At 38.4% G+C, this 26,607-nt stretch overlaps 2 protein-coding genes and 1 long non-coding RNA gene across 10 annotated transcripts in view; 2 read left to right on the plus strand and 1 right to left on the minus strand.

The window, feature by feature from the left end:
• RMDN1 (regulator of microtubule dynamics 1) overlaps nt 1-20,057 on the minus strand; it is a 52,598-nt gene extending 32,541 nt beyond the window's left edge. For 4 of the 7 annotated variants that reach the window (XR_012128300.1, XR_012128299.1, XM_073229795.1 and 1 more), the window contains exon 1: nt 19,869-20,054. Coding sequence is in view for 3 of the 7 variants with exons in the window: in XM_073229795.1 (XP_073085896.1) it covers nt 19,869-19,997 (129 nt within the window). In the remaining 4 variants the exon portion in view is untranslated. The other 3 variants (XM_036995649.2, XM_073229798.1, XM_073229799.1) reach the window with 3 other exon arrangements.
• A 55-nt stretch (nt 20,058-20,112) lies between these two features.
• On the plus strand, nt 20,113-22,059 carry LOC118967849 (uncharacterized). The gene is made up of 3 exons (XR_005055135.2): nt 20,113-20,248; nt 20,924-20,994; nt 21,732-22,059. It is a non-coding gene; the product is annotated as an uncharacterized lncRNA (long non-coding RNA).
• Nucleotides 22,060-25,817: 3,758 nt separating this feature from the next.
• Nucleotides 25,818-26,607, plus strand: part of CPNE3 (copine 3) — a 43,560-nt gene continuing 42,770 nt past the window's right edge. The window contains exon 1 of one of the 2 annotated variants that reach the window (XM_017675421.3): nt 25,818-25,961. The gene's annotated coding sequence lies outside the window, so the exon portion shown is untranslated. The remainder of the gene's footprint in view (nt 25,962-26,607) is intronic. The other variant, XM_017675422.3, reaches the window with a different exon arrangement.

The following is a 26,607-nucleotide window of genomic DNA, read 5'->3' on the forward strand; positions in this document are numbered from 1 at the left end:
TATGCAGTGCTCTCATTTCATTTCATGGCTTTAAATATCATCAACAATGCCCAAAACATGCAAATGTAACCTAAAGTCAGAATGACTCCTCTAAACTCGAGAATCGTATATTTAGCTGCCTAATCAACATCAGTCCTCACATGAAGTACAACAGGCATCATCTCCAGTTTATCAGCCAGAACATCTATTGTTTCCCTCAAATCCATTCCTCTTACAGTTTTTCCTTTCACGGTCAAAGGCGACACTATTCTAGTTAATCACATTTAAAAAAACCAACCAACCTTGAAGTCATTTTCAATTCTGTCTCACAACCCACATCTGATCCACATTTTAACTTCTCATATGTATCTATGGTAGGAATGAGAATCCAACATGTTCCAATTTTCTGAGGGGTTTATATGCTTACCTGAGCATGACTAGTCAAGATACTGCAGACAACTGGATTCAAAACAAATCAATGACAAAATAGTAAAACTAAATTTGGCACCATCACATTTTTAACATACAATTTTCTGAATTTATTTGTATTTACCAAAGGGAAGCAAGAAAGGGTAAGGGAAGAAGGTATAAGAGTGGGTGTCTGTGCATGGTTTGGTAGTGATACCTGGAAAAAGAAGAGAAAAAGACTGATACGATTTTATCAATGAGTCTACTTACCTATTGCTCTGGCAGGTATATCACATAGTAGAAAAGTTTACACAGACTATTATATATTGAAGAAACTATATATTTAGAGTGTTCAACTTGTCGATAAACAATATTCTGGCTTTTTCAGAGGGGAGAAAATGCACTGTTGGGCAGCTGACATTTACATTTTTCACTGTAAATTAATATAGTGAAAGTTTACCAGCTGGACTCTTATGTCTGGTTAGTATGAATTAACTCTCTACTCATCTCTAGGAAAATAGATAAAACTCATGTTTCTGGAACCAAAAAATTATCAGTTAAAAGAATCAGGACTCAGTGATACCTTCAAGGTGCTAGCTAACAACTTCTGAGACTGATACAGCTAAAATGTACCAATTCACCTTGTATCTCCAATACTCAGCACAATGCCTTTCATATTAATCAATTCTCAAAAAATATTTGTTGAACAAAAGAATCGAGCTATCTCTTAGTTATGTCTTTTCTTCAACACAGATAATACTAACTTCAAGCTAGAAGAAATTAAAAATACAAACTTATCACTAGATGGAAAAGAATGTCTCACCACCATCTCTTGGTTTTCCTCATAACTTCCGGCCAGTGCCTCCTCTCTTAAATGTTGGAATTCTTCCTTGATAGGTTCTAGGCCTTCTCACTTTACTATTAAGTACTCAAAACCACTACCACAGCTATGCTGAAGTCTTCTGAAATTGTATCTCCAGCCTTTTTTCAAGTCAGGTGAATACCAGAACCTATCAAATTACATCTATTCCATGTCAATCATCACCTTCACCTTAATTAAACCAAAACATAACTCATCTCCTCCTTTACCACAAAATTGCTTTCTACAGTACTTTTCCAGTAAATACCACCCATCCTCTATTCTAGCTAGAAACCTAAGAATCTTCCTTAATTCCTTCAATTCCTACACCAAAGCTATCTTTTAAATCTGATAAGTGGATTTATTCAAATATTAAGGATGTAAACTTATTTCCATTTCCGTGGTTACCACTAAAACTCAAACCACTACATTTTTCACCTGTCCTATAACAATCTTTTTTATTTTTTAATTTTAAAAATTTTTAATTTTTTTATTAAGGCATTATTGATATACAATCTTATATGAAGGCTTCACATGAGCAACATTATGGTTACAACATTCACCCATATTATCAAGTCCCCCACACACACCCCACTGCCTTCACTGTCCATCAGAGTTGTAAGATGCTATAGTCATTACTTGTCTTCTCTGTGCTGTACGGGCCTTCCCTGTGACCTACCTATATTGTGATTGCAAATTATAGTGCCCCTTAATCCCCTTCTTCCTTCCCCAGCCCCTCCCCTTTAATAACCACTAAGTCCCTTCTTAAGAGTCTCTGAGTCTGCTGCTGTTTTGCTCTTTCAGTTTCACTTTGTTGTTATACTCCACACACGAGATCATTTTGGTACCTGTCTTCCTCCACCTGACTTATTTCACTGAACATAATACCCTTAGTTGAGCAATTAATTTAAAACCCTTTGTTTTAAATGAGTACTTGTCTGACTTGAGCCTTCTTAGAGCCCATTTCAGTGTAAGATTCTAAACTCTATTTTTAATATGTGCATTTTCTTACTTATGTTCAGTACATTGCCTACTGAGTTTTTCCATGGTATATTTCTCCATGCCTTATTTTCTGCTAGACTCTGGAGGTGCAAAGGTGAGAAGGATGTGGAAATTAGGTCCTATAATAAACTGCTACCTTCTTATATGGTATTACATGGCTTAAGTCCCAGGTCAGTGACTGGGTTTGCATGTTGTATTTTAATATTCTTCTAGGGTATGATCTTGTAATTTATTATATCCTTCTAACCAAAGGAATATTCCGACATTTGCATCAAATATGTTTGTAGCATTTTCCTGAAAGGATATTGTTTTCTTATGACTTTCCCTCCCTAGTGTCATCTTTGTGGACCTCTTCATTATGAATCTAATTCTTTGGGTGGAAGGATCATCAGCTGCCATTTCCTTTGGTACTTTTAACTGGTATCCTTGCAGTGTGGTTTGGAATTTCAGTATCACTAACATTTTTGGGTGCATAACTTTGGAAGCTTGAAAAAGGTAAACTTTTAAAATACTGCTTTTGTTCAATGAGTGAGGTGTGAAGTAGTATCTCAATGTGTATATACTATGCTTGGAATGCAAAATATAGCACTGGAGAAAACTACAAAGAAAAATCATTTTGGAGTAAAGGATTTTTAAAAAATTTAAAGGAAAGATAGTAACACTTTAAAAGACATTATTTAATGTGCTTTCCACTTTTTAGGTTGTTTATATTTTCTTCTATCTCTGATGGACAAAATTAAAAGGAAGGCTTGACTCTGAACAGGACACAGAACATTTCCAAGAGCACCCCAAGAGAGTAGGAAGACTGACTTGTAAGAAAAGCAATACAATTATACAGTGGGGGAAGAAAGCCAAGATACAGTCCAAGAAATGAGGCTGTTCAGTTTACAGATTTGAAGTCAGCCTATTCCACACATAGGGAAAAGGAACAGGACACTAAAAAGACTAAAGGAGTCCACACTGCAAATGGACTGTATAAAGACAAAGCATGAGTTTGTGGAAGGCAGAGGGGGCAGAAATCAGACAAGACGAAACAGGAGGTGGAGTCCCACAGACAGCAGAAAAGAGAAAAATTTCTGAAAACTACTAACAAATTTTTAAGAGACAAACTTAGACAAATTGTAAGAGAGAACTTTTTGACATACTTACTTCATATTGTAATAGTCACTGGGTCACTGGTGAGTCTTGTCCAATCTCTCCCTTGAAATTTATAAAAAAGCGTAAACGGTAATCATCCTTACTGACTAGGTGTGTCCTATTTAGTAAGGAGGCCACCAGCCACATTTGGCTTTTGAGTGCTTGAAATGTGGCTAGTCTGAATTGAGATGTGCCATAAGTGGATTTCAAACACTTAGACCACCACCAACAACAAAGTATTTTAAATAACTGGTTAATACTTTTTATATTGATTGCAAATTTAAATGATAATGTTTGGGTATGTTAGATCAAATAAAAAATATTAATAAATTAATTTCACCTGTTTCCTTTTCTTTTCTTAAATCCCACTTCTAAAATATTTAAAACTGGGTATGTGGCTTGCCTTATATACATACAGTGGGGGAAGAAAGCCAAGATACAGTCCAAGAAATGGGGCTTGACTGTGCCATTAAAATATATATTTTTTAAATTTTTTATGAAATTATCATTGATACACACTCTTATGAAGGTTTCACATGAAAAACACTGTGGTTACTACATTCACCCATATTATCAAGTCCCCCCACCCATATCCCGTTACAGTCACTGTCCATCAGCATAGTAAAATGCCACAGAGTCACTACTTGTCTTCTCTGTGCTACACTGTCTTCCCTGTGATTCCCCCCCATACCATGTGTACCAATCATAATATGCCTCCCTCCCTCCCCACCCATGCTCCCCCACCCCTCCCCTTTGGTAACCGCTAGTCCCTTCTTGGAGTCTGTGAGTCTGCTGCTGTTTTGTTCCTTCAGTTTTGCTTTGTTGTTATACTCCACAAATGAGGAAAATCATTTGGTAATTGTCATTCTCCACCTGGCAGCAATAATCTCTTCTCTGGTCTCCACCATCCACTCTAGCCTATCCATTCTGACACCAGACAAAGTAATTTTTTACACAAATCTGATCAAATGACTTCCCTGTTTGAAATTCTCTCATGGCTTACTAGAATCTTTGTAATAAAATCAGAAATATTTAACATGGTTTACAAGGTTTTCAGAATCTGACTGTGGTAGGCAGCCTCTAAAATGTACCTCCCACCTCCTGCAATAGGCTCCAGCTCAAGATGGTGATCAAGGGTCTGAACACACTTCATCACACAGACACAATAAATCTACAGCTACATATCAAACTCTGAAAGAAAAACTAAGAACTGATTCTTGTACATCAGGCAAACAAGAAAAAACCCACATCAAAATAGGGAGGAGCAAATGAGACAAATCTTGCCATAAACCTCATCCTGGTGTGGCAACCCACAGTGGGGAAAGAACTCACAGCCCCAAGCTTCTCCCTGAGAAGTAGAGTCTGAACCCCGTATCGAGTATGCCGACTTTTTTAAGACCTACACCTGAGCAAAAAGTCCCCAAAACATCTAGCTCGGGAAGCCAAATAGGGCTTACATCAATGAGACCTTGAAAGCTTTAACTCTTAAAGAACTTGTGCAGATTCATCCACCCCAGAGCCCAGCAGAAAGGCAGCCAACTGAAAAGTGTCCAAACTCTCTGTGTAAGAGGCTCATTTGCTTATTTTAAAATTTCAGCCTGATGGCCAGGCATCTAATGTAACATACATCCAGGGGCCTGTATGGAAAATGGAAGTTCCATGGTGATGATCCTCACCTGATCCTAATCTACTTGCCCACTATGCACAGGCAATGATGCAATACTTAGCCTACTGCGCAGGTGCATGCTTGCACATGTGCTGGAAATAAGCCACTACTACCTGTGTTGCTATATAGAACTCTGCCCCATGCTCAGGACAGAGACTGGAGCACAGGCAGAGACAGACGGACTTGCTGCATTCAGACTTGCTGGATGCAGATGGGATTCTAGCACTCACCTTGCCATAAGACTACAGCTTGGTGTTAAGACCTTTTACCCCAAAATAGTCTACTATCATTTTTCAGTATCACCAATTCCAGAGTGAACTTCCCTGGAGCTAGGAACCCCCTCCAGCCTAGAATTACAGGCCTCGAGACCTTCTCCAGATATTTTAGAGTGGGGGTACTATCACACTCTGCCTCTGCAATACTCCAGGTCACTAGTATCTCCCAAAAAGGACCTTATGCATACTTCTGATGTCCTGGTTTTTGCAGCGGTCACCAGGGGACATCCCTTGATCACCTAGCACTTGTTGCAAACAGGGCTTACATTCATGGGTCCTATAGGGTTCTAACAAAAACTAAAACAGTTTTTAACCAGCACTCAGCTCCACTCCCCGCCAACTAGCGCACTGTATAGAGAGAGCAGATGAAAATGCACCCCAGACTTTCTGTGAAAGAGGACTATTACTTATCTTCACAGTTATGGCCAGAAGGGCAGGTTTCTAATTAAAAACATAACTAGGGAATAATTACACTCCTCTCCAGAGACTGGGGAGGCTGGTGGGTGCCACTTTTGTATTCTTCCTCTACCCTGCCCCAGGCTGACAAGTGTCTCCAAAAATGGAGCTTGTATATGCATTTGGCTCACTGGTTTTTGGGGCTGCCACAGAGAAAACATCCTTAGACAGGCTGCTCTGGGGGCAAGCAGGGCTTGTGTTTAATGGAATGAAAACAAACAATGAAACAGTGCATAACTGGCTGTCATCCCAGGGCTCAATGCAAAGGGAGTAGACAGAAATACCCATCTCCAATCTTCCCTGAAAAAGAGATCTGCATATTTTAAAAGCTGAGGGCCTGGCTTCCAATCAGTCTCAGTTTAACTGCTGACTGAAATCCTCCCCTTTAGAACACTGACATCTCTTGACACACACTCAAATATTGGGAGTCAAGGATAAAGTAGGCTGCTTTAACAATCAAAAAGGTTAGAGAGACACCAAGAGCTAGTGCAGGGCTGAACAGTGAGTCATCTCTTTCATGAAGCCACTCATTCAAGACTGGGAAATGTGGCTTTTTTATCTAACGCATAGAAATCAACACAGAAAATCAAGGAAAATGAAGAAACAGAGGAACACACTACAAATGAAAGAACATGATAAAACCTCAGAAAAAGATCCTAATGATAACTGACTTACCTAAGCAGTTCAAAATAATGGTCATAACAATGCTCACTTAGCTAGAATGGATGAACAAAGAATTTCAACAAAGAGAAAATACAAGAAAATACCAAACAGATTTAAAAGCAGACCAGATAGAGTGGAAGAAAGTATCAGTAAACTCAGCCAGGGGTACTGGAACTCATCCAATCAGAGCAGCAAAAAGAAACAAAAGAATGAAAAAACTGAAGATAGCTTAAGGGATTTACAGGACAACATCAAGCAGACCAACATTTCTAATAGAGGTGTCCCATAGGAAAAGAGAGAAAAATGGTCAGAACACCTATTTGAACAATGGGTGAAAACTTCCCTAATGAGAAAAACAAAGACATCCAGAACCAGGAAGCCCAGAGAGTTCAAAAAAAGATGAGATGTACACCAAGAAACATTACAGTTAAAGTGTCAAAAGTTAAAGACAGGAGAGAATCTTAAAAGCAGCAAGAGAAAATCAACTTATGTACAATGGAATCCCCCAAACCCCAACAAGACTATCAGCAGATATTTCAGAAGAAACTTTGCAAGCCAGAATGGAGTGGCATGATATATTCAAAGTGCTGAAAGAAAAAACTTCCATTCAAGAATATTCTACCTGGCAAAGTTGACCTTCAGATTTTAAAGAGAGATAAGGCACTTTCCAAACAAAATCTAAGAGAGTTCAACATCACTTCAACAGCCTTACAAGAAATATTAAAGGGAATTCTTTAATCAAATTGAAAGGCATTAACAGTAACAGGAAAACATATGAAAATATACATCTCATTAGAAAAGATGAATATATAGTAAAATAAGAATGATGTTGTGGTGAGTTAATAATGTAAAAAGTAGCATGAAGGTTAAAATACAAAAGTAAAAGTAACTGTCAGTACAATAAATAACAGATTTACAAGATAAAAATAAATAAATAATGACACCAAGAACAAAATCTGGAGGAAGGGGTATAAAAATGTTGAGCTGTAGAAGGCATTTGAATTTATGTTATCACCTTAAAACAGACTGTTGTAGACCCATCCACACTTCAAACCCAAAGACATACATAGACTAAAAGTGAAAGGATGGAAAAAGATATTTCATGCAAAAAGAGGGAGAAAAAAGGAGCTGTTGCAATACTTGTATAAGATAAAATAGATTTCAAAAGAAAGAAAGTAACATGAGACAAAGAAGGGCATTATATAATAATAAAGGAGTTAGTTCAACTAGAAGATATAACCATTATAAATATCTATGCACCCAACATAGGAGTAACCAAATATGCACAACAAATACTAATAGAATTAAATGGGGGAATCAAATGCAATGCTTTCATTTTAAGAGACTTCAACACACCACTCTCTCCAAAGGACAGATCGACCAGACAGAAAATAAGTAAGGAGACAGAGGCACTGAACAACACATTAGAACAGACATCTCTAGAACACTCCACCCAAAAGCAGCAGGATACACATTCTTCTCAAGTGCACATGGAACATTTTGCAGAAGAGATCACATACAAGGCCACAAAAAGAGCCTTAGCAAATTCAAAAGACTGAAATTGTACCAACCAACTTCTCAGATTACAAAGGTATGAAACTAGACATAAATTGTACAAGGAAAACAAAAAGGTTCACAAACACATGGAGGCTTAACAACATGGTCCTAAATAATCAATGGATCAATGACCAAATTAAAACACATATCAAGAAATATATGGAGACAAATAAAAATAACAGTGCAATGCCCCAACTTCTGTGGGACACAGCAAAGGCAGTTCTAAGAGGAAAATATACAGCAGTTCAGGCCTATTTAAAGAAGGAAGAACAATCCCAAAGGACCAGTCTAAATTCACAATTAGTGAAACAGGAAAAAGAAGAACAAACAAGGCCCAAAGTCAGTAGATGGAGGGACATAATAAAGATAAGAGAAGAAATAAACAAAATTGAGAAGAAAAAAAAACAATAGAATCAATGAAACCAAAAGCTGGTTCTTTAAGAAAATAAACAAAATAGATAAAACCTAGCCAGACTTATCAAGAAAAAGAGAATCTACACACATAAACAGAATCAGAAATGAGAATGGAAAAATCACGACGAACACCACAGAAATACAAAGAATTATTAGAGAATACTATGAAAAATTATATGCTAACAAACTGGATAACCAAGAAGAAATAAACAACTTTCTAGAAAAATACAACCTTCCAAGACTGACCCAGGAAGAAACAGAAAATTTCAACAGACCAATCACCATCAATTAAATTGAATCACATACAAGAATATACGTAAAACTACCCAAGAACAAAACCGCCGGACCAGATGGCTTCACCACTGAATTTTATCAGACATTTAGAGAAGACATAATACCCATTCTCTTTAAAGTTTTCCAAAAAATAGAAGAGGAAGAAATACTTCCAAACACATTCTATGAATCCAACATGACTCTAATACCAAAACCAGGCAAAGACACCACACACACCACAAAAAATTACAGACCAATATCCCTGATAAACATAGATGCAAAAATATTCAACAACATATTAGCAAACCAATTTCAAAAGTACATCAAGAGGATCAAACATCATGACCAAGTGGGATTCATCCCAGGGATGCAAGGATGGTACAACATTCAAAAGTCCATAAACATCATCCACTACATCAATAAAAAGGGCAAAAATCACATGATCTCCATAGATGCTGAAAAGCATCTGACAAAATTCAACATCCATTCATGATAAAAACTCTCAACAAAATGGGTATGGAGAGCAAATACCTCAACATAAGAAAGGCCATATACAACAAACCCACAGCCAACATCATACTTAACAGCAAGAAGCTGAAACCTTTTCCTCTAAGATTGGGAACAAGACAGGGATGCCCACTCTCCCCACTATTATTCAACATAGTACTGGAGGTCCTGGCGACAGCAATCAGACAAAATAAAGAAATACAAGGCATCCAGATTGGTAAAGAAGAAGTCAAACTGTCACTATTTGCAGTATTGTACCTAAAAAACCATAAAGAATCCACTCCAAAACTACTAGAACTAATATATGAATTCAGCAAAGTTGCAGGATACAAAATTAATACACAGAAATCTGTTGCTTTCCTATACACTAACGATAAACTAGCAGAAAGAGAAATCAGGAAAATAATTCCATTCACAATTGCTTCAAAAAGAATAAAATACCTAGGAATAAACCTAACCAAGGAAGTGAAAGACTTATACGCTGGAAACTACAAGCACTCTTAAGAGAAATTACAGAGCACACTAAAAAATGGAAATTCATCCCATGCTCTTGGATAGGAAGAATTAATATTGTCAAAATGGCCATCCTGCCTAAAACAATCTACAGATTCAATGCAATCTCTATCAAAATACTGACAGCATTCTCCAACGAACTTGAAGAAATAGTTCTAAAATTCATATGGAACTACAAAAGACCTCGAATAACCAGCCAAAGCAATCCTGAGAAGGAAGAATAAAGCTGGGGGGATTATGCTACCTAACTTTGAGCTCTATTACAAAGCCACAGTATTCAAGAAAATTTGGCACGGGCACAAGAACAGAGCACCACAGATCAATGAAACAAAATAGAGAGCCCAGATATAAAACCACACATATATGGCCAATTAATATATGATATAAAGGTGCCATGGACATACAAGGGGGAAATGACAGCTTCTTCAACAGCTGGTGTTGGCAAAACTGGACAGCTATATATAAGAGAATGAAACTGGATTACTGTCTAACTCCATACCCAAAAGTTAACTTGAAATGGATCAAAAACCTGAATGTAAGTCATAAAACCATAAAATTCTTAGAAGAAAACATTGACAAAACTCTCTTGAATATAAACATGAGCAACTTTTTCATGAACATGTCTCCTCAGGCAATGGAAACAAAAGCAAAAATGAACAAGTGGAACTATATCAGACTAAAAATCTTCTGTACAGCAAAGGACACCATCAGTAGAATAAAAAGGCATCCTACAGTATGAGAGAATATATTCATAAATGACGTACCTGATGAGACATTCACATTCAAAATATATAAAGAGCTCACGCACCTCAACAACCAAAAAGCAAATAACCCGATTAAAAAATGGGCAGAGGAAAAAAAAAATGGGCAGAGGATATAGAGACAGTTCTCCAAAGAAGAAATTCAGATGGCCAACAGGCACATGAAAAGATGCTCCACATCGCTAATCATCAGAGAAATGCAAATTAAAACCACAATGAGGTATCACCTCATACCAGTTAGGATGGCCAACATCCAAAAGACAAACAACAACAAATGTTGGCAAGGATGTGCAGAAAGGGGAACCCTCCTACACTGCTGGTGGGAATGTAAATCAGTCCAACCATTGTGGAAAGCAATATGGAAGTTCCTCAAAAAACTAAAAATAGAAATACCATTTGACCCAGGAATTCCACCCCTAGGAATTTACCCAAAGAAAACAAATTCTCAGTTTCAAAAAGACATATGCACCCCTATGTTTATCGTAGCACTATTTACAAGAGCCAACATATAGAAGCAACCTAAGTGTCCATCAGTACATGAATGGATAAAGAAGAGGTGGTACATACACACAATGGAATATTATTCAGCCATAAGAAGAAAACATATCTTACCATTTGCAACAACATGGATGGAATTAGAGCATATTATGTTTAGGGAAATAAGCCAGGCGGAGAAAGACAAGTACCAAATGATTTCACTCATCTGTGGAATATAACAACAAAGCAAAAACTGAAGGAACAAAACAGTAGCAGACTCACAGAACCCAAGAATGGACTAACAGTTACCAAAGGGAAAGGGACTGAGAGGGTGGTTGGGTAGGGAGGGATAAGAGGATTAAGGGGCATTATGATTAGCACACATAATATAGGGGTGGCACAGGGAAGGAAGTATAGCACAGAGAAGGTTACTATGCTGATGGACAGTGACTGTAATGGAGTATATGTTGGGGACTTGATAATATGGGGAATGTAGTAACCACAACGATGCTCATAATAGATAGATAGACAGACTTATAATTCTAAGATGTTTTATGTAAACCTCATAGTAACCACATAGCAGAAATCCACAGGAGATATACACACAAAAAAAGAAAAGAATCTAAGAGTACCACTGCAGAATACCATCAGATTATAGAGGAAGAGAACAAAGGAATTACAAAACAACCAGAAAACTATTGACAAAATGGCAATAAGTACATACCTATCTATAACTACTTTAAATGTAAACAGACCAAATTTCACAATGAAAAGACATGAGGTAACTGAATAGATTAAAAAAGAAAAAAGATCAACTATACACTGCCTACAAGAGGCACATATCTGTTTTAAGGACACACAGAGGCTGAAAGTGAAGGTATGGAAAAAGATATTCCATACCAATGGAAAGCAAAAGAAAACTGGGGTAGATTTACTTACATCAGACAAAAAGCATTAAGACAATGACTATAATAAGAGACAAAGTTATTACATAATGATAAAGAGCTAAATCCAACAACAGGATATAACATTTGTAAATATTTAGGCACACAACACAGGAGCACCTAAATATATAAAGCAATTATCAACAGACCTAAAAGGAGAAACAGACAGCAATACAATAATAATAGCAATACAATAATATTATCCCACTTCCATCAATACATAAACCAACCCGACAAAAAATCAAGAGGAAAACATTGGCCTTAAACATGTTAGACCAGAACAACTTAACATACATATATAGAATATTCCATCTCAAAGCAACAGAATACATATCCTTCTCAATGGAACATTCTCCAGGACAGATCATATTTCAGACCACAAGTCTTAGTAAATTTAAGAAAACTGAAATTATATCAAGCATCCTTTCCACCACAATGGTTTGAAACCCAAAATCAATTGCAAGAAGAAAAGTGAAGGATTCACATATATATGGAGATCAATCAAGAAGCTACTGAACAATCAATGGGTTGAACAAGAAATTGAAAGAGAAATTTCATTTGTACCTTGGGACAAATGAAAATCAAAATACAACTTTACCAAAACTTAGGGGATACAGCGAAAGCAGTTCTAAAAGGGAAATTTACAGCTAATAAATATCTACATTAGGAAACAAGAAAGATCTCAAAGAAAGAATCTAACTTTACACCTCAACTAGCTTTAAAAAAAAAGCCTAAACAGACAAGCTTAAAGTTTGTAGAAGGAAGGAAATAAACATCAGAGAGGAAATAAATGCAACAGAACAAAAGAAACAACAGAAAAGGTCAGAAACTAAGAGCTGTTTGTTTTGAAAAGATAAACAAAATAGACAAACCTTTGGCTAGACTCACCAACTAAAAAAGAGAAGACTCAAAATCAGATATAAAAGATGAGACATTACAACTGATACCACAGAGATACAAAGGATCACAAGGACTACTATGAACAATTACACACCAACAAATTGGACAACCTACAACAAATGGATAAACTCCTAGAAACATACAACCTATCAAGACAGTATCATGAAGAAAGAGAAATATAAACAGACTAATTACTAGTAAGGCAACTGAATCAATTATCAAAACCTCTCAACAAAGAAAAGTCTAAGACTAGATGGCTTCACTAGTGAATTCAATCAAATACTTGAAGAATGAATACCAATCCTTCTTAAGCTCTTCCAAAAACCAGAAGAGGAGGGAACATTTCTGAACTCATTTATGAGGCATTACCCTGAGAGCAAAAACAGACAAGAACACTACAAGGAAAATTACAGGCCAATATTCCTCATGAACATAGTTACAAAATCCTCAACAAAATTAGCAAACTGAATCCATCAATACATTAGGAGGACCATACACCATGATCAAGTAGATTTTTTTATTACAGGGATGCAGGGATGGTTCAAACTTCACAAATCAATCAATGTGACAAACCACAGAAACAAAATGAAGGGTAAAATCATATGATGATCTCAACAGATGCTGAAAAAAGCTTTTGACAAAATTAAACTTGTATTTATAATAAACTTCTCAACAAAGTGAGTTTAGAGGGAATGCACCTTAACATAATAAAAGCAATATGACAAGCATACAACTAACATTATAATGAGATGAAAAGCTGAAAGCTTTTCCCCTAAGATCAGGAACAAATCAATGATACCCACTCTAGCCACTTTCATTCAACACAGTATTCTAAGTCCTAGCCAGAAAAACTAGGCAAGAAAAAGAAATAAAAGGCATCCAAATTGGTAAGGAAGAAGTACAACTGTCAGTACTTGCAAATGATATTACAGAAGGAAAACCCTAGAGACGCCACCAAAAACTCCTAGAATAAATGAAATCAGTAAAGTTGCAGGATACAAATCAATAACACAAAAATCTGTTGTATTATACTAATAGTATAATGTAGTATTACAATAATAATAAACTACTGGAAAGAGAAATTTTAAAAACAATCCCACTTACCAGTTGCATCAAAAATAATAAAATACTTAGGAATAAATTAAACCAAGGAGATGAAAGACCTGTACACTGGAAAATAAGATACTGACTGAAAAACTTAGAGGATACAAATAAATGGAAAGAGTCTGTGCTCATGGATTGGAAGAATTAATATTGTTAAAATGTCCATAATTCCCCAAGCAAGCTACAGATTCAATGCAGTCTCTATCAAAATTCCAAAGGCATTTTTCACTGAAATAAAACAATCTTCAAATTTGCACAGCACCACAAGTGACCCCAGATAGCCAAAACAATCATGAGAAAAAAGAACAAAATTGGAGGTACCACACTTCCCAATTTCAAACTCTGCAGTTGAACAGTGAACAATGTAGGGATTAGGGGCCCCTTGGAGTAAAAAATCTGCCTATAACTTTTGACTCTCCAAGAACTTTACTACTAACCTACCCTTGACTGGAAGCCTTACCAATAACATAAATAGCAATTAACACATATTTTATGTTACATGCAATATATATACTGTATTCTGAGTACACAGAAAGCCAAAGAAAATGTTTTCTGGAGTTGTTGGAAAAAAAATGTGTAAGTGAACCTGCATGGTTCAAACCTGTGTTAAGTCTGTATTACAGACTATATACTAAAACTGTATTATAAAGTAGTATAAAACTGTATCAAAACAGCATGGTATTTATATAAAAACATACATACAGATCAATGGAATAATGAACACAGAAATAAACCCATGCATATATGGCCAATTAATTTATGATAAAGGAGGCAAGAATATACAAGGGGTAAAGGAAAGTCTCCTTGTAAATGGTGTTGGAAAAACTGGACAGCCACATGAACAGAATGAAACCAGACCATTTTACACCATACATAAAAATTAACTGGAAATAGATTACAGACTTGAAAAAACACCTGAGAATATAAAACTCCTAGAAGAAAATACAGGGATTAAGTTTCTTGACACTGGTCTTGACAGTGCTTTTTTATACTTAACACTAAAAGCAGTGGCAGTAAAACAAAAAATTAACAAGTGAGACTTCTCAAACTAAAAAGCTTCTGCACAGCAAAGAAAAACATCAGTAAAATGAAAAGACAACCTACCAACTAGGAGAAATGCTTGTGAATTATGTATGTGATAAGGAGTTAGTATACAAAATACATAAAAAACTCATACAAAAAAAATTTGATTTAAAAATGGGCAGAGGAACTGAAAAAAATTTTTTTCAAAAAAAAAATACAGATGTCCAACAGATACAGAAAAGGTGCTCAACATCACTAATCAACAAGGAAATGCCAATTAAAACCACATGAGATAATACTGACACAAGAACAGATCCATAGACCAATGGAGCAGACTAGTGAGCCCAAATATAAACCCAAGCATATATGGTCAATTAATATGTGATAAAGGAGCCATGGACATACAATGGGGAAATGACAGCCTCTTCAACAGCTGGTGTTGGCAAAACTGGACAGCTACATGCAAGAGAATGAAACTGGATTACTGTCTAACCCTCCATACAAAAGTAAACTCGAAATGGATCAAAGACCTGAATGTAAGTCATGAAACCATAAAACTCTTAGAAGACAACAAAGACAAAAATCTCCTGAATATACACATGAGCAACTTTTTCCTGAACACATCTCCTTGGACAAGGGAAATAAAAGCAAAAATGAACAAATGTGACTACATCAAGCTAAAAAGCTTCTGTACAGCAAAGGGCACCATCAGCAGAACAAAAGGCATCCTACAGTATGGGAGAACATATTTGTAAATGACATATCCAACATGGGGTTGACACCCAAAATATATAAAGAACTCACACGTCTCAACAACTAAAAAGCAAACAACCCGATTAAAAATGGGCAGAGGATATGAAGAGACAGTTCTCCAAAGAAGAAATTCAAATGGCCAACAGGCACATAAAAAGATGCTCTACATCGCTAATTATCAGGGAAATAATTGCAAATTAAAACCACAGTGAGATATCACCTCACATCAGTTAGGATGGCCAACATCCAAAAGACTAGAAACAAAAAATGCTGCAGAGGATGCGGAGAAAGGGGAACCCTCCTACACTGCTGGTGGGAATGTAAACTAGTTCAACCATTATGGAGAGCAGTACAGAGGTTCCTCAGAAAACTAAAAGTAGAAATACCATTTGACCCGGGAATTCAACTCCTAGGAATTTACCCGAATTTTCAGATTCAAAAAGATATATGCACCCCTATGTTTACTGCAGCACTTTTTACAATAGCCAAGATATGGAAGCAACCTAAGTGTCCATCAGAAGATGAATGGATAAAGAAGATGTGGTACATATAAACAATGGAATACTATTCAGCTATAAGAAACAAACAAATCCTATCATGTGCAACAACATGGATGGAGCTGGAGAACATTATGCTCAGTGAAATAAGCCAGGCAGAGAAAGACAAGTATCAAAGGATTTCCCTCATTTGTGGAGTATAACGATGAAGCAAAACTGAAGGAGCAAAACAGAGGCATACTCAGACTCCAAGGGCCTAGCAGTTACCAAAGGAGAGAGGTAGAGGAGGGCAGGTAGGGAAGGAGGGAGAAGGGGATTGAGGGGTATTATGATTAGTACACATGGTATGGTGGGAATCATGGGGAAGACAGTGTAGCACAGAGGACAAGTAGTGACTCTGTGGCTTCTTACTACACTGATGGACAGTGACTGCAGTGGGGCATGGGGGGACTCAATGATATGGGTGAATGTAGTAACCACATTGTTTTTCATATAAAACCTTCATAAGAGTGTATATAAATGAAACCTTAATAAAAAAATGCATGAGATATCACCTCACACCTGTTAGAATGGCTGCTATGAAAAAGACAAGCAATAGCAAGTGTTGGCAAGGATGTAGAGAAAAGGTAACTGTTGTGCCCTCTTGGTGGGAATGTAAATTGGTGCAGCCACTATGGAAAATAGTATGGAGGTTACTTAAAAAATTAAGAATAGAATTTCCATATGATCCAGCAATTCTGTTTCTGGAAAAGGAAACAAAAATACTTATTAAAAAGGATATTTGCACTCTCATGTTCGAGGTTATTATTTACAACAGCCAAAGTTTAGAAGCAACCTACATGTCCATCAATAATTCGATTAAAAAAAAAGTGGTGTGTGTATGTATGCAAAGGATTGCTATTCAGCCTTTTATAGAAGAGAAGGAAATCTTGCCATTTGTGACAACTTGGACTGTCCCTGAGGGCATTATGCTAAGTGAAATTAGACAGAGAAAGACATTCAAATAATATCTTAAGTCTCAAAATCTTAAATATCATCACAAGTAATTTTGTAGCTGTGTGGAGATGGATGGACTTAGTGGTGATCATTTCACAACATATACCAATATTGAGTCATTATGTTGTACAACTGAAACTAATGTTATGTAAATTATATCTCGTTATAAATAAATAAAATGGCCCCCAATGATCCTTGCCTTCTGATATTCACTCCCTTGTGTAATCTCCTTCCCTTAGATGTAGGCTGGACTTACAGACCTCCTTGTAAGAAACAGAACATGCAAAAATTAAGAGGTGTTATTCATTTCTGAGATTAAGTTATAAAAAGACTATGACCTCCATATTTGACAAACTGTGGTTTTCTCCTTGCTTGCCAGTTCTGGAGGAATTTAGCAGCTCTGTCTTGGGACAGCACTGTTAAAAAGCCTTCCTGGTAAGAGACAAAGACCTGCCCACATGAGTGAGCTGGGAAGCAGAACTTTCCCTCTACTCCTAACTTGATCCTTTAAAAGAGACCTCAGCAGCTGAAGTTTGATTCAACGTTATAAGAGACCTTCATCTAGAGGCACCCAGCTAAGCCTTACCTGATTTCTCACAAGAAAAACCATGAGATGATAAAATTTGTTAATACAGCACAGAGAATATAGTCAACAGCTCTGTAACATCTTTCTATGTTGACAGTAACTACACTAGTTAGGGTGAGAATTTAGTAATGTTTATACTATTTTGTATACTTGAAATAAATATAACATTGTATATCAACTATACTTCAATAAAAAATATCTTAAGCAAAAAATAAACATTTTTTGTTCAAGCCATCAAATTTTGCGAAATTTGTTATGCAGTAATAGATAAACAATAAACTGGTACTTGCTTTTCAGCCTTAGTTTATTCTCCCACTCCCCTCTTCAGTCACACTTTTCAGTTGCTCAAAAACATCACCTTTTCTTACCTCAAGGCCTATTATCACACTACTCTCTACTGGAATATCCTTTTGTCCTCATCTTCCTCTTAATTATTCCTCCCCTTTCCCCTCCCTCCCTTCAAGGTCATGTCGGTGTCACTTTGCTTCCCTTATTCCTAACATTTGGCATGCATTACATTCATTCAGTGAATTACCCTTCCTTCTAATTTATTAGATCAATGAGAAAAGGGTTTGTTTCTAATGTTCATTATATCCACAAAGCTTAAAATAACAGAGCCTTGCTGACAGTAAGCATTCAGTACAAATCTGTTGAAAAATACACATTCAGAGATGGATGTTTTGTAATACAGATTACAAACAGAAAAAGAGAAAAATGAAATCTCTTCAGCCACACAAAAGTAGAGCCTAATCTCTGCAAACACCTGGGGTATAAATATCTCCAATTCAATTTATTAACAACATGCTAAGAAAAATGTCTAGAAAAAAGAAAAACAGATATGGTAGGGGCTATGAAAACATGTGAATAACTGGTAAATCGGTAATAGTTCCCACCTTCCTAAAAATTCAATATACCTAGAGGGAGGAATGAATTTTCATTATTGCCATTGGCTCAGAGTAGAATTTTATTGCTTACATGTCTTTCTTGTCCCTGCTAATCTTAATATTTTTCTATCCTTTTCTACCTTGTTTCTCTAGTTTTCAGTATTTTAGCACAGTGGCTATGTGCAGCTCATGGGCTCTAGAGATACCCTTCCTGCCACCAAATCCAGCATCTCTATCTGTTTAACTTAGGCACATTATTTAACCTTTTATCAGTTTCCTCTTCTAAAAAATGGTTAAAATAACAGTTCCTATGTCATACGGTGTAAATGAAGATTAAATGAGGTAATGCGTAACACTATACAGGTTATGTAGTAAGCCTTGAATAAATGTTAGCTATTATTATTACCTAAACTATGATCACTCTATCAAAATGGAATTTTAAAAAACTTTAGGCTAATTTCATACTTAGTACTCCTCCCATCCTTCTGCCTTGTTAACACCTAACACCTCCCCATCTGGCTATAAGCTTGTCCGAGGAAAGGGTTCTGGCTTTGCAAGCTTTACTGCCCCCGCTCTCTTATCCCATTAACTCTGAACACAGCGGGCGGTCAGAATGTGAATTTTAGAGTTTAAAATAATGAAATACTTAGTTCAAATGATATACAGCATATGGACCAGCATCCACTCACCCTTCCAATTCCCTTTCACAGATAAACCAAGGCCCACGAACGCAGAATTACCGAAATTGGAACGACAATCCAACATCCTAATATTATTCCTCAAGGTTGTGCAGATAAAACAAAGTACTCAAAAGTAATTTTTTCAACCTAAATAGTTCACAAACTTTTCAGTCTGGTAGACTGACAGCCTCAGGTGTACCTGTAAACGGCATCAACGAAAACGAAAATTTTCACAGCAGCCAAGGTTTTCCCCCCACAGTATGTACATTTTTGTATTTTCACAGAAAAACGGCAGGCAAGAGACAGATTCTCGGGGAAGATGAAGTGGGGGCACTCACTCCTTTTCCGACCTCAGATTTCGCAAAGGAAAGGAGGCTTTCGAAAAGGTGTGGGCCTGTCCGCCGCGGTCCCGGGCGCGCTCCAGGCACAGCTGGCCCAGTTTCTTCTTCACTTCAACACAGTCCCTAAGGTGGCGCGGGGCGGCCAGGCCTGAAGGAAGGGCCGCCGGAGCCCTGCCTGCAGTGGGGCAGCGGGAGCCAGAAGGGCCGGGATACCTTAGGGCCGCGGAGTCGCCAAGTACAGCACCACCTGCGTTTGCCAGCGACACCTCTCGCTAGCCCAGGTCCCGCGGCGGCGCCACGGCCCAAAGGGAGGAAGTGCCAGAGCCGCGCGGCGAGCGCCATCGCCTACAGCTCGTGGTAACCACGCCCCACCCGTCCCGCCGCGGCCGAACGGGGAGGAGCGAAGGGCGCCCCAGTCTTTCTTCCCCGCCCGCGCCTCTTCCGCTCCTCAGCTTCCGGTCCACGGGTTCCGGGGGAGAGAAATACCGCGATTGGGTGGGACTTGGTGACCGTGACGCGCCTGCGCCCAGTGGGCTGGGACCGCGAGGTGGTGGGTTGCTGCCTGCGAATTTGCTTGTGGGTCTGTATACGAGGTATCTGTACTGGTTTTGATGCAAGGAAAAATTACCAGAACAAAGTTGAAGGCTCAGAAATAGACCTCGGTAGTTACCTATGCAAGATTTGTTATTTATGATTTGTCATTAAAAACTATTTGTTATTTGTGATTCTCTGCTGCCTTCAAAAGCAGGGAGAGAACTAGTACTAAAGGGGACATTTTCAAATATATGCTTGGAAGAATTAAACTAATTCATGTAAGAAGAGAGAGGAAGAGGTTGAGAGACAGGAGGAGAGTTTCTGGGGAGAAGAGAGAAGCTAGAGAAGATAAAGAATGAGAAGCTCAAGCTGATCTTAGTTAAGACTAGGGAGATGCATCTCGACAGGAAGTTGATGCCATTGTTCGCTATGGGATATGTGGTATAAAACCTCTGGATTCCCTCAAAATCCTCTGTAAGAATGCAGTTTCTCTCCAGCATGCAATTCTTTTGGAGAGAATGAAGAGGCTCTGAATCCTACTTAACTGATATGGGTGAAAGCATCAACTGCAAATGGAGTAACTACTATCTGGTTTACATGAAAAATTTTTATAGGCAATATGGGAAGACAATCATAGTTTTTTAAATTAGTTTCATTTTTGAAGTACTTTTAATACTACATAGTGAATTAACACATAGATTTTATTTCTTTTGATCTTGTGAATTCCCGTGAAGTAATTGGTATCCCAAGTGAATTAAGGAGAACTGTAGTTCAAAGAGATTTATTATCCAAGGACACATAGCTGGTACGTATTATTAGAAGACTGGAATCATGTCTTCTAACTTCAGGTACAATGCTTCTATGTATGATTGCTGCCTCCACCACTTCCTCTTAAATCCGCCATATTTCTTTAGGATAAGCCAGTGATATCCCTATTTTCTTTGTTTTTAAAGTATACTTTGGAAAACACAGCCTCTCTCCAACCTCTGAACCTTAGTCTTTACTCCCAGAGGGAACCATTTTTACATATTTCCACTGGTAGCTACCCCAATAGTGCTAAATAAGTTCATACCACTGATGCATGATAATCCTGAAATTGAGTTTCCGTTATCTCAGCCAGAGTGAAATTTAAAATTTTTTTCATTTTGAAAAAAATGTGGATCCTTAGAATAAGTCGCAAAGACCCCCCATATTTTTCACCAACATTCATTGTTAATGTTAGAAAGACTGACATAAATGGGGTGGAGAGTGAATAAAGCCAGTAAAGCCCACTAAAGAGTCTCAAGAGTTAACCAGATACAACCAGAGAGCCAGAAAGGACTCACAGAGTTAATTAGTTGAAGTTTCGAAGGCCAGGAGTGACTTGGAATGTCCATATATTCCCCAGATAAACAAATCCCCCAATAAAGGAAAGTATCAGAGTGCAGCCCATGTCTTCATTCTGCCAATTAGATCATGCCATTGTAAATCTACTTAGCCTGTGAAAAAGGCCCAGTTTATTTCTTTAACTTAATCCATACTCTCTTCTTCCTCTTCTTCAAGCCCCAAATCAATTGAGTAACTTTGGAACCAGCACAGGAGATAAACCTCCCAAGTATAAATAAACCTAGGTGGACAAAGAATGCTGAGATCTGGACACCAACACAGTCACCTAAATAACCCTGTTCTTGAGACAAGACTTCAAAGGAATTATGAAAACTTCAAAGGAATTATGAATCACTTGTATACATCATGCTTTATGCTAACGCTTGCCCAAAAGGCCTTATAAAACCCCAAACCCTAAACCCTTAAGCACTCTTTCTCTCTGAGGTTGCCCACACTCCCCTTTCTTCAAATGTGCCCTCTTTGCCTTAAATAAAAACTTCTTGCTGCTCAATTTATTACATTTTTGTCTCTGCGCTCTTCCAGTGATAAGCATCGTTGTTAATCTGCTATTTCATTCTGTTTTCTAGACTTAAGCACAAAAGCCTTCACTCCCTCTCTGTTCTACTCCAGATAAGTAGGGAGGGACTACTGAGAGCTCTGATTTGGGCTTGCAAGTTCCTCTCGCCTGGGTGACCCAGACAGGACTGCAGCTGTGCAGTCATGCTCTTGAGAAGGCTGCCTAAAAATCTCCTTTGTCTTTGAAAAGTTCCAGAACATATTCTCACTCCATCCAGTATTCTGTGGCTCCCCCATATCCTGGGGTGGTAGGAATTTAATTCCCATGCTGTGCAGATTCAGGCAGACACTGGACAAAGCCAGGTGACCCTGGCTTTAGGATTTCACAAGGGATTTGCCCTATGCCAAGCAGGAAAGCTTCCAGTCCTTCCTCTGTTCTTCCTTGCTCTCTATTGCCTGCAAGGCAGCTGTCATTCCCTGCTATTATCGCTTTAATGAATGAATTCCTTCCTCATCTTTCACTCTTTCCTGTGTCTCTGAACAGAATTTCTTCCCAATATTAACATTTTGTCACATTTGCTTTATCATTCTTTATATACATTATCTTTCCTTATGTATAACAGTATGCATGTTATAATTCCTATTATTTTCTGTTGAACCTTTTGAGAACAGATTATAAATATCTCTTCATGCCTGGAAACAATTTAGTCCCAGTACAATTATCAAATTGAGGAAATTAAAATTGATAGAATATTGCTTATTGTCCCAATGCCATCCTTGATAGCAAATATTTTTTTCCGAAGTCAGGATCAAATCCTGATTTTGTGTTGATTTAATTCATATTTCTTTGATCTCTTTAAGTCTTATAATGTCTCTTGGCTCCAGGCACACTATCTTTTTTCTACAGTAAGCCTCAGATCTCTCTACATGATATTCTGTCAGGATTCCTCCCCATTCCACTACCTTGGTACTCTCCCCCATCCTCCACTCCACTACTCACCTAGCTAATTCCTGTTCACCTTTCAGTTGTCAGTCCAAATGTCTCTTCCTCAGAGAACTTTTCTTGATTCCCCCTAGTAGACTTTGATGTCCTTTATAGCTCTAAGCACATTTTGTAATTTCATATTTATATTTCTGATTATTTGTTAATCTCAAGTATATATTAGAGGTAGAGTTGATAAGAACTGGTCATGTGTGTCTTCACTATACTGTCAACTCAATGCCAGGTCTGATTTTTTCCTTATTACAGGGTCTGAAGGGAAATGGGGACCACATAGTGTAGGACATTGTAGGCAATTTTAAGAATTTTTATTTTTTCTTTTTGTTTGATTATGTGCAACATAATCTAATTTACATTTTAATTAGATCCTTCTGTTTTGAAAATAGACTGAAGTGGAGCAAATAGGGAAGCAGTTACTAGGGTGTTACAATAATCTAGAAGGAAATGGTGGCTTGAAATATGCTGGAAGATATGAATGGTCACACTGTGGATATATTTTTAAGGTTGAGTTGACAGGATTAGCTGACAGACCAGAGCAGATGGGGATGAGGTGTGAGAGGAGAGAGTCAAAGATGACTCCATGTGTTTTGGCCCAAACAACCGGCAAGAATGCTTTGCCATTACCTGAGATAGTGAAGCCTGTGGAGGACTTTGGGGAGGAAAATCAGGAGGTTTTACTTGTACATTTAGATTTGAGAAGCTTACTAGTCATCTGTGGTAGCAAGCCTCCAAGGTGACCCCCAATGATCCTTACGTCCTGGGTTTACTCCCTTTCTGGAATCCCCTCCTACATTATAAAAAGGCTGATCTGCTTGGCCAATAGAATAATGCAAGGGTGATGGTGTGTGACTTTTGAAGCTAAGTCATAAAAGTCTTTGAGCTTCTGTGTTCATCTCTTGGGCAGTGATGCCATTTAGGACACTCAAGCAGTCCGATTGAGAGGTCCACAGGGAGAGGAACTGAGGTCTCCCCCCGACAAGCAGCACCACTGTTACATGCAAGTAAGCCATGTTGAAGTCCATCTTCCAGCCTGGTGTAACTGCAGCCCTGCCTAAGAGCTGACTGCAGAGTCCTGAGAGATGATGAGCCACAACTGCCCAGCTAGGTCATTCCTAAATTCCTGAACCATAGAATCTGTGAGATACTAAATGACTATTTAGTTTGAAGCCACTGACTTTGGTATAATCTGTTACAGAGCAATAAATAACTCATACAGCACCCAGTACAGAGCAGGGAGTTGGAATCTGGAGTTTCAGGGTCTGGGTGTTTGGTAGCCCTCAGAGTATAGAGGGATTTCAAAGCTGTAAGACTAGATGAAGTAACAATGACATTGCTTATTGGGTATTAAAAATATAAAACCATTATCTGCTCTCTATTACCTCCTATTTTAGCAGAGCCAAAAGTCATGAAGGTTAGGTATGGGAAATATGTATTTTGGAAATTTTGAAACTTGCCTTTAAAGTAGTGGTGCTTGAGGCTCATCACTTAAATGTAAAAAACAGTAGCAAAAGTAAAATAAAAAGGTGTTCTTACCAACCTTTAGTAAAAACAAAATACTTCTCTTTCCTCTCTACTATGCTTCAACTACCGAGGCCTTGTTTCTGTTCCTGTAATTTGCTAAAGTCCTGCCTTTGTCCCTGCTATCATTCTGCTAACCTCACATCTTTGCATGACTTAATTTTTCTTATTTTTGAGGTCTCAGTTCAAGTATCACCACCTTGGAGAAACCTTCCCTGATCCTCAGTCTAAATAAATCCCCAACATGCCCAAGTCCCTCTGTCGCATCATCCTGTATTACTTTTCTCATGGTACTTAGAACTATCTGGAATCATCTTGTTTTTAATAACTTAAGTATTATTTGTCTTCCAAGACTGAAGCTTCTTGTCTGTCACTAGTTTATCATAAATCTAGATCAATGCTTGGCATATCGTAGGCACCCATGAGGTGTTGAATGAATAAATGAATCTTCACTTGTGTTGATATCAGTATTTGTGTTTAGATTGCATCTCTTGGGTTAAAAGTTTTTACTTACTAAAGACTGTATTTCATGTTTCATTATCCTTTTCTTCTATAATTTAAAAAAGTATCCTTTGTCCATTTTTTTTTAAGTCAACTTTTACTTAAGATAATAACCCTTTCTTCGACTGTCAGGTTTGTAGTGAATATTTTTTCCATTGTGTTTACGTAGTAATTTTTGTCTCTGTTTTTCTTGGGCAGAGTTCTAAATTTCAAGCATTGAAATGTAGCTGTATTTTCCACAGTAGTTTGTTTAGCTGTAGGCAGCATAGAGTAGCCGCAAGCGGGGCGTTTGCTAGTTTGCTTAGATTTTGTGACTTTAGGCAAGAAGTCAAATTATTTGACTACCAAACCTCAAACTACTCAATCGCGTTTTTCTCATTTGCGAAATGGAGATAATGGCCCTAAAAACGTTACAAAATTGTGAGCATGAACTCAAAGATGTGAAATGACTCCGGGAGTGTGTACATTAAAAGCGCTGTAAATACGAATGCTTAGGAGCTAGCAAGTCACTACTTTCATGATGATGTTTACCTAGTTCAGACAGTGGTATAAATTTTCTCAACTATTTTAATTCTGTTACGCTTCAAGAATTTATTTTGCTTCAGCAAACAATTAATTGTAACGTCTAATCAACTTCGAGTTTTGAGTAAGCGAGCGATCTCCCAAGGAGCCTTGAAGCCTTCGCCTACAGTCAAGACCAAGGATGGTTGGGCAGGGCCTGCGGTGGGCGGAGCCGCCCTTGGCACCGCCCCTCCCCGCCCCTCGGCCCGTTTTTTCCCCAGGTTCCTGTGAATCCTGGGCAGCTCCGGCGACCCTGCGGTTTGTGGTTCCCAGGAGTTCCTCTAGCTGCCTTCCACCTCTGGGCCCGGAATGTGAGTGCGGGCCTCTCTCCGCTTCGGGTCGGCCAGTGTGGCGGGGCCCCCTCAACCTACCGATCCCTGGGGGTGATGGGGGTGTGGGGAGGAGGAGAGTCCGGGTCGCGAGAGTCGGGCCCGCAGGCTCCGCGTGGCGTGGCCCTCTGGGCCGTGGCGCTGAAACACACCCTGGCCTCCGTCCCTCCGCGGATCGTCCGCGACTCGCGGGGGCTCTCTAGCCGCGGCTTGGCGAGGCCCGGGATTGGCTGCGGTCTCCCGGAGAAGCCGGAGTTCGGGGCTTAGCTCTGGGCCGCGAGCGCCTCCTGGGCCTGGCGCTCGTGCACCTGGGCTGGCGGTGGCCGGTATCCGCCTGCCTCCCTGGCGGGGAGGGTGGGGCCTGCGTCCCAGGGCAGGGTGACAGGCCCCCATATCGCCGCAGCGCCTATCCGGGGCTGGGACGCGGTCGCTGTGTCGCGCTTAGGATGCAGCGAATGCCCATGGAAACGAAGTGCGTGTCAGAGGAATATTTGTTTTGTTTATTGCTGTCTCCCAACAGATTAGAACAGTGTCTGACACACAGTAGGTGCTCTATAAATATTTGTTGAATGAGTTTTGAGTAAATGAATAATAGTTTTAAACTGCTCATGATTGGGAAATGTAAAGA

This window comes from Manis javanica, chromosome 2 (assembly GCF_040802235.1).
Source record: "Manis javanica isolate MJ-LG chromosome 2, MJ_LKY, whole genome shotgun sequence".
In the NCBI taxonomy this organism is placed as follows: Eukaryota; Metazoa; Chordata; class Mammalia; order Pholidota; family Manidae; genus Manis; species Manis javanica.